Source organism: Chiloscyllium plagiosum, chromosome 30 (genome assembly GCF_004010195.1).
Source record: "Chiloscyllium plagiosum isolate BGI_BamShark_2017 chromosome 30, ASM401019v2, whole genome shotgun sequence".
Lineage (NCBI taxonomy): Eukaryota > Metazoa > Chordata > Chondrichthyes > Orectolobiformes > Hemiscylliidae > Chiloscyllium > Chiloscyllium plagiosum.
This window is the reverse complement of record NC_057739.1, coordinates 45196146-45205569: the sequence shown is the minus strand read 5'-3', so window position 1 is coordinate 45205569 and position 9424 is coordinate 45196146. Positions and strand designations below refer to the sequence as shown.

At 43.8% G+C, this 9424-nt stretch overlaps 1 protein-coding gene across 1 annotated transcript; it reads right to left on the bottom strand.

Annotated features, from left to right (window-relative positions):
• Positions 1-3836: 3836 nt before the first annotated feature.
• LOC122564626 (neurogenic locus notch homolog protein 1-like) lies at positions 3837-9316 on the bottom strand. The gene is made up of 4 exons (XM_043719716.1): positions 8933-9316; positions 8215-8362; positions 7615-7712; positions 3837-7252 (listed from the first exon to the last, which is right to left on the bottom strand). The coding sequence occupies exons 1-4, from the start codon at positions 9314-9316 to the stop codon at positions 5879-5881; spliced, it is 2004 nt and encodes a 667-aa protein (XP_043575651.1). The 3' UTR covers positions 3837-5878.
• Positions 9317-9424: the final 108 nt, after the last annotated feature.

Genomic DNA, 9424 nt, shown 5'->3' with positions numbered 1-9424 from the left:
GAGTTCAGTACATCCTACGTATACATTTCCACCCCCCCCCCCCCCCCGCCCATCCACCTCTCCTTACGCTCACTATTGGGCAAAGCTTCTCATTTACAATTCTGCCCTAGTACATTTTTGAGTGTAACTCCTTCACCATCAGCAGCTTTCATCTGGATGCGGCCTAGCACTGGAATTCCGTCCTTCAGGCTCTCCACCCTCTCTCTCCATTTTCTGGTGGGGATTTACGGGGCCTGTTTGATCTGGAATGATTGAGTGAAACCAGTTAGTATTCTAACCAGAAGTGGTTCTTGTCTGTGGTGGCCTAGTGGTACAGGTAGTTCTGCTATAACACCCAGTTGTGTTTCTCTGCAGCATTATGCTATTGAAAACTGCTATAGAAAATCGTGCTATAGAAGATCACTAATAGAAAATCACTATACCCATTCAATACAAAGTTCACATTATCCAAACAATGTCCACAAATCATGAATCACCTTATGGCAACCCAGACTGACTAAAAGGGGATTTTAGCAGAACGACCTGTAGTGTCATTGGGCCAGTAATCAAAAGAGCCAGGCTGATTCCTTAGGATGTGTTCAAATCCCAAATGCCCAAAGTTGACGTCTGATTTCAGTACAAATTTGGAATTAAAAACTGACCATGTAACCACTGTTAATCATAAAAACCCGCACAACTCACGAAGCAAAGAAAATTTGCCAACTTTACCTGGTCTAGCCTATGTATGGCTCTAGACCCAGAATAATGTGACTGACTCAACTGCTCTCTGAAATGGTCTTACAATGTCCCTCAGTTCGAGTCACCTGCTGAATAAATAAATTAATAAAAATTGTTGCATGCTAGCAACAATCTACAAGTTACATGAGCATAATGGACATTGTTGGAGACCATAACGAAATACTAGATGTAGATTTGCTTCCTTTAAAATCCGGTAGTGTTGTTTCCCCAACCAGTGCAACGGAGTGGGTGGTGCTTAAGGCATTAACCCTTTCAGACCCTGATGTTCTTATGCAGCATCTCTCCTTCCAGCTTTTTTAAATTCATTATGAATGCAGAATGATTATTTTTATCTTAATTTGGATTTAAAGTAGAGGTAAAATAGATTTACAATTTCAATATTGCAAAGGTAACTTTTTAAAAAGCAGGTCAGAAATTCATCTGGAACAGTGAACTAACTAATTACTTGAAAGAAAACATGGAATTTAAATTAAAAATCTTGATGAAATACCTGCGGGGTTAATTGATGATGTGTTCACAGAATTGAACTTTTTTGATATACAAAAGAAAGAGAGGTCACCGATAGTTTGCTTTCAGATCAGAAGAATCAGGTTTTATCCTAGCAGAAGATCAGCTTTGTGAACTGTGTAGAAATCCGCAGACCAGGAGTGCTTTCTTAGTGAAGATTCCAAACTGTGAGAATTTGTTTAGAAGTTTTCAACCTGTCAGAATTGGAAAAAAAGTTTAGGTTATCATAACTAGATGGCTTGATTAAGAAATTGAAAAGTTAAAATAGGAGTGACACTTCAGTGGAATTGAGTATCTATAAAATATATTGCTGGGGGTCAAAAACAGCAAAATAACATTTTGACTGTTTTATGTTAATAACATCTTTTTATCTATTTATGGTTTATAGATATAGTTTTTTGTATTAAAAGCTTGGGTTCCTTAGTTAAAGAACATTAACAGTCTCATGATAATATGTTCAGTGTTCAACCACCACAGTAGCCAAGTTCTAACATTTATTTCTGATTGATTAGATTTTACTCTGGGGTCTTCCTTGTGTAGTTTTATCTTCAGCTGGAATCAGAACAAAGATATCTATATTCATGTATATAATTACATTTACCACAAACTAATCTCGCCTAAAATCTCATCTTCACCAATTCAGATGGTCTGGGTGTTTTGCTATTGTACTGGAATGCATTTTCTATGGAGCTAGGAGACTGGTTGGTCTCTGGTTTGAAGATGGTTAGATTTGAAGTCTGTGCCTGACAGTGTGAGCTTTGAATGTCCCTTTAGATTGGATACCTTTAATCCCTAGGATGACATTCTGAGGGTGTCTTTCCAACTGAAACAGGCACTTGTTCAACTGGAAAATATTTAGAAGACTCCTGTCTTCTGAAAGCCAGTTCCAGCCTCTTTCACAGCTTTTCTAGACGGATCTTGATAATTGCAGCCTTGATAAATTATTCCAGTTTCTTGAACAACTTCAGTGAATCCTGCTTTCTGTGGTCCTGTAAGGTGAATCCCATACATCATCATCTTTTTCCCCAATGATTCCTGCAGTCTGTAGCTCTCTAGAATTATTAATGTTTCTTTCACCATTTCAAAAATATTTTTATATTTTGTTTTTCTCAATACCATATCTCTCATTCTCCTACCTTTTTGCCTTTCACGAGGGTTTGTCTGTTTAAGCTTCTGATTGGCCGATTGTGACATCACCAGTCTATGATCTAGTGTTAAATTGCTACCTTGGTCTTTGCTTTTTATTACTGTAGCTTTGTCTTATAGTGTCAGCTATGGCAGTAACAATTAATCTACTGTATAAGCAATTTCCCAGCCTATAATACTGCGCCATTTTTAAAAACCCATTTTCCTCTTGCTAACAGGGCACAATTTCGGGCACGGACTGCTCACCATCCAATTACTCTCTCATTAAATCTTGACTCAGGATCATTGTTGCACAAGTGCCAATGATCTGTTACTGCCTCAGTGTGATTGATGTTCCAGCTATACAGGGAGATTCCAGCTCTCACACACATTTCTTACCAAGTAGCATCTTTTACCCTTGGTTGTAGATTCTGCGTTGCGAGTCTAGTCATGATGTTCTCTTCTGTGGGGTTCTCGAATGTTCAACCCTTCCTTTTGCAGACTCTGTGCACGAGCTGCCCTCTGAGGAGGTCTTCAGACTTCTGCCCTGCTAGCAGGAGGAGGCTGCTAAATGGTATGCTCACCTCTGACCCCATGTTGCATGAGTTATCTGGTAGATTTGCTGCAAATATCCTTTCTCCTGGCTGGGGTCTGTCTAGTCTTGTGTGGTAGTATGATAAGACAAAGGTCTTATCTTAAACAACATGCAGTTTATTGCATGACAATAATTAGATATAATTTAATGTGACATTTATTGTTACAGAGATTATCAGGATCTGAATCACGTTATTTATTTGTTCATAAGCTGTAAGCATTACTGGCCAGGAGGGCCAACATTTATTACCCATCTCTAGTTACCTAAAGTGCAGCTGGGAGTCAACCACATTGCTGTAAAGACCAGGTAAAGATGGCAGATTTCCTTCCTTAAGGGACACTGGTGAACCTTATGGGCTTTTACAACAATCAGCAATGGCTACATAATCACAATAAGGTTTTAATTCTGGACTTTATTTTATTGGATTCAAATTTCACCAACTGTTGTGGTGGGATTTGAAACCATTCCCCAAAACATAAGCCTGGGGTTCTGGATTACTAGTCCAGTGATACTGCCATTACTTCCTGGGGTTAGAATATCTCACTCTTTCAAGATCCTAGGCTGTTCTCTTCTTCAAATCCATATAGCACTTCTCATCACTAACCCTTTCAGATTTGTACACACTCATTCAACATCTACTTCTTTGACCAGCCATTTGGTCACCTGTTCTAATAATTTGATGTGGCTCAATGTCAATGTATGTGTGACTTATGCTTCATTGAAACGTCAGGGAACATCCTGCGATGATAAAAGTGAAAGGTTACATTGATTCAAGATGCTGTCTTTCTCCCAGCTGAAGGACTGGAGTGAGGGAGTCTGTGCAGAAACAAGAACCATGGTGATTCTCAAGAAATGAAGAGCAAACAAGCAGTCAAAGCAGATCTAGATGCCCTTGGCACTGTTTTATTGTTATAGGAACCTTTTACAAAAAGCAGTTAACAGGAATACACCAGATTTTTAGAATAGGCCCACTGGTCAACTGTTATAAAACCAGAATATTTTCTCACGGGCAAATTGGAGTCTAAAAAATACTTTGTTACAGTCAGGACAGATTTAAATGTCTCACTTACATCATACAGATTTCTGAAACAAAATCTTCTTTAAAAAACACCGTTTATTTACAATGTCCACAGAAATGGTGATTTCACTTGAACAGCCAAATCAATGTTTACACCGCGTGCTTTCAAAGGCAATCCCCACATCTCCAATTAGAAAGCTGGGGGTGCTCTCAGCACCACATTCCCCAACCCCCCTTAGGAATTTCACATTTTGAGAGATTACGTATAAAGGCATTTTGTCTGTCATGTTTTCATCCCTACCTCCCTCACCATACACTGTCACTCCAAAATTAGGACATTTTCCACCCTCCCTCTTTGCCCTCCACTCCCCCACAAGCCCCATCCAGCTCCCTTTAGACCTCCAGCTGTGGCATCCTGCTGATAATGACAGATGGAGCTGAAGACTATCCCTGTAAACTGGCAACATTTGAATTTTGATGGGTGGGAATGAGGAAGGATATATTCAGTGCACAGGGTTGTGGAGGACTTCTTGCCAGTGTTGGTGGAGAGTGGGGGAGAATATAACCACTGCAGGGTTGGGGTTGGGGGAGGAGGGGGTACTTGATGACAGTGTTAGTGGAGAGTGGAAGTTGAGGAATACATCTGGATGTGGAACTCGCCTGCTAGTTCATCACAACCCAAACTGTTCATATTTTGCTCCCCACCCCATCCTCATCTCTCAGTATCTCCCTCCTACCCAGAATAACTTAAATGTTTTTTACTTAAAAAACAAACATAGTGTCATTATTGAAATAAACAAATATCTTCACAGGGTGGTTACAAAAACAAAACACAAGTTAAAAGCATCTCTCCTGGTATCGACCACAAGTGCTCACTTTCCTGGGTTCAATTCCAGGGGCCAAGACCACAATATCAGAATCTTCAGGATAACATGAACACAGCAGCTCCATGATAAGACTGAAAGCCACACTCGTAATGTTTTCAAAATGTGAAGTCTGCTGTAACTGATCAAGGTGTGAGCACCTTCAGAAGGCCATGCCATTCATTGTGTAGCTGGAGCACTCAACACTCTCACACCACACCCTAGAGTGTATGCAGCCAAAAGGGTGATTAACAGTGTGTACAGGTGAATGTGTGAGAGAGCAAGAGTCTATGAAGTGTGCACACACAATTGCATGTGAATGTGTGTGTGAGTGATTGAGTGGGTGTGTGATTAGAGAGGGAGTGAGTGAATGTGAGTGAGGGATTGAATGAATAAGTGAGTGAGTGACTGAGTAAGGGAAAGAGTGAGGTAGTGAATGTAAGTGAGTGAATGAGTATGATTGATTGAGCAAGTGATTGAGTGAGTGTTGGTGTGAGAATCTGGGGTTGACAGATACATGTTTACATGGTTCATTTTTACTCCCTCCTGCAAAGATTCAGAACTCGCATAAATATAAGTCACACTATTTTATACATTAATTATTAGCAACAAATTATTTGGCTAAAAACCAATTGACACAAATATCAGCGATATAATTTTTTGTTTTAAAATGAATTGTCAGATTTCTACACAAGCTACAGTCTCTAACTGCCCAGGTTTGTGAAGGAGATCAGCAAACACATGACAATCGGCCAACTCTTCAATACCAACAGATAAAACCCATTGACACTTTTAAATAAAGAATGCAGTGAATCATAAAGTACATAAATAAATTAAACAAAAAGCAAAGAATAAAAATCTATCCCATCCTCATTTGCTTCAAACTGGAGCAGGAACTGGACAAACATCTTCTTAAAGTCCAATTGAAGGCTCTCCCACTGTCCCAATACAAGTCTCTGTCATTGTCACCGGGGAAGGGGGAGGCTGGATATTGGGGGAGAAAGAGGATGGAGTTGGGGGTGAAAGAGGGATTCACTTGAAGACCTGGTCAGAGAGATGTCCCATTTGGGAGTGCATGCTGGTTGGAGGACTGGAGATACCTTCTGACCAATCTGACATATTGGAATGCGGTGAGGAGCTGGACCATTGGTCAGGGGACTCTGGGGAGGGGGTGAGGAAAGGGTGGTCAGCCAATGGGAAGGGGTGGTTTGGTGTGTTGTCCATAGAGGAGTAGCCCCCGTGCTGAGAGGGGGGAGTCAGGAACTGGGTGGTGGCCATTGACTGACTCATGGAGGTTGGCATTGATGTCTGGACCAGCTGGGTCTCCTGAGCTGAAACCATGTGCATAGGGAGGTTGTTTGCCCCCATTGGGGACAGATCATTCTGTCGTGAATCACCATTGCAGTAGCTTTGACTCGTGGGGTGAGCATTTCCAGTGGGCATGGTATTGAGGGGCTGCATGGCCTGCGACTGCTGCTGTATCAGATGGGGTTGGGACAGCCTGGTGGTGTTGGCCAGACCCTGGTAGCTGACGATCGGAGATAAGGCGGTGTTAGGGAGTCCATTGTGTAAGGAGGTCATCATCCCGTGCTGGTTCTGCTGGAGTCTGCCGGCTTGGGACTGGACTGGGTTCCTCAAGGCACTGTAAACATTTTGCTGCATTCCGGCCTGCATCCTAGCCAGCCAGTCACATTGGCCGCTCACAGTCCCAGCTCCTCCCAGTTTCATGCCCATTGAAGTGTTGCCCAGAGCCTGCCCATTGGAGCTGGGCATATGAGAGAGGCGAGGAGCCACTGATTCGAAGACCATCCTGTTGCTCCCACTCAGAGCCATCTCCTGCTTACTGCCCATGCTCAGGTGGCCCAGGTTTAGCTGCCCATCACCAGCTAGTCCTTGCAAATGGTTGAGCTGGATAGTGGGTGACTGCTGGAAGGGGGATGTCAAGAGAGGAGGAGAGGCCACATCCGAGAGATAGGTGTGAGAAGATTCCAGGGAATCAACAGGAGACAGGACAGCTGGATTGTCCAACAGGCTTCCCTTCCCGTCCTGAGATTTCTTCCTCTTTGCCTTGGCCTCTTTGGAGTCCTTGCCACTCCCAGCCTTGGCACTGTTCTTCCGGGTCTTCTTGCCATGGCTGGCCGGCTTAAGGTTGGCCACGTAGCCATTGGGTGAGCAGATTGTCGGGGAGAGGGTGGTGGCATTGGGGCCCATTGACACCTGAGGACTCCTCACCAGGTTATACTCATCCAGCAACCTCACGATATCATGATGCATGCGGTCCTGAGCAATGTCACGGGGCAATCGGTCCATGTGGTCAGTGATTTCACGGTTCGCAAAGTGCTCAAGCAGGAGCTTGCCCGTCTCATAACTCCCTTCCCGAGCTGCCAGAAACAGTGGGGTCTCTTCCTGAGTGAGGATAGAGAAACAGAGATTAACACAGCTCAGCACCAGAAGATTCTGGAAAGTCAAAACCACAAATTCCCATCCTGACGCCACGTGTAACGGCAAATAATACAGCGTGGGAGACATTTAGCTCATTGTGTCTGTGCCAGAGCTTTGAAAGAGTTATCCAATTAGTTACTGCTCTCTTGGCATTACCCCTTACATTTTTCCAATTTCTTTAGAAAGTTCCCATTGAATCTGATTCCTGTCCTCCTCGCCCTCTGGTTCTTTTGCCAATTATTCTGAACATCCTGTGTCACCCATCTATCTCTACTCCCTGCTGCTTACCTCCCCATCCACCCTGTGTCAGCATAGCTCCGACTTACCTTGTTGTCCTGCATGTCCTTATTGGCTCCATTTTTCAAAAGGACCAATGTTGCCTCCACGTTATTGACAGCAGCAGCCCAGTGCAAAGCAGATTTCCCTGGAAAGAGAAGACTGTTCTTCAATATCAGCAACCTTGGAGTTGACTCCAGGTTCAGTTTGTGTACCCCAACAATCTGTCACTTAAATAGTGAACCCACGCTCTGCATTCAATCGCTGGCCCCCTGACCCCAACAGTCTACCTCCAATAAGTGACCCTTGACCCCATTAATCAACCGCTGAAAATTTGTTGCTGGAAAAGCGCAGCAGGTCAGGCAGCATCCAAGGAACAGGAGAATCGACGTTTCGGGGATAAGCCCTCCCATTAATCAACCTCCAATTATGACCTTTGATCCCAACAATCTATCTTTAATCAGTGACTCCTGACCCTAACAACATGCCTTTGATCACTGACACTTGGCTGTAGCAATTCACCTGCAAATAGCGACCCCTGACCTCAACTATCCAACTCCAAATCAGTGAGCCCTGCCAATACATTTGTTCCAATTACAGGCCCCTCTGGAATCCTGCTATATTCCTATTTGGTGATGTGAGTTCCATACCAAAGTCATCCACGGCATTGACGTCAGCATGGCAGTTCACCAGCTCCTCCACCATTCCCTCCACAGCCAACCGTGCAGCCAGGATTAATGGTGTGGTTCCGTCATGCATTCGCGCATCCAAATCCGTGGCTCTGTTCCGGATCAAGATCTGCCAAGTAGACAATAAAACATGGGTCAGTATCAGCAGGGGAGAGCACAGAGAGTATGGAGGAATAATTGGAGGCTATTCTGCATCTTGAGACTGTTCCCCATTCAACTATCTGATTCAATATCAACCTGGTGACATTTTGGTGAAACCAGTAGCGGAGCTGATGGTTTTGGGGAAATTGATAGCGAAGGTGATGGTTTTAGGGGAAATTGGCTTGGAGGTGATGGGTTTTTGGGGAAATCGGCAGTGAAGGTGATGATTTTTGGTGAAATCGGTAACAGAAGTGATTATTTTGGGCAAAATTGATAGTGGACGTGGTGCTTTTGGTGAAATTGATCTTGGAGGTGGCTGTTTTTCAGCAAGTTAGTGGGGAAAGTGATGGTTTTTGGTGAAATTGGCAAAGGAGGTGATTGTTTTTGGTGAGTCAGTTGTGTAGGTGATCATTTTTAGTGAGTCAATTGTGGGAATGGTTCTTTTTGGTGAGATTGGTAATGGTGGTGAATGTTTTGGGCAAAATTAGTCACAGGAGTGATGACTTTTGGTGAAATCAGTAACAGGTGATGGTCTTACCTGGAAAACTCCCTGGGCATCAGCAGCAACTGCAGCGTGCAGAGGGGTCCTGCCCATATTGTCTTGAATGTTGGCATCTGCACTTGATTCTAGGAGGCGTTTGGCTGCGTCGGAACGGGCATAGCGTGCAGCCAAATGCAGGGCAGTCTCACCCGTCCGGTCAGTCTGGTTGTGGAGCTTGGCCCCCTGGTAAATGAAGTCGGAGATGAGGTTCCCAGAAGCATCATCTACTTCCTCCTCACTGTTCGCTGTCTCCAGACCCCCTCCACTACACGAGGCGATCATCAGGGGGGTGAACCCATCTAGGAGGCAAATTGGCAGGATAACGTCAATTGTTAGTAATAGGTGGATATCAGGTAATGGTAACTTCAGCCTCCTCCCCATAACTCTAATGCACACCAAGCTCCCAAAAACCTGAATCCCTCACTCCAACCTCCGAACACTTCACCTCTACCCTCTCAACTCACTCTACACCCCATCACCAAACTCTCA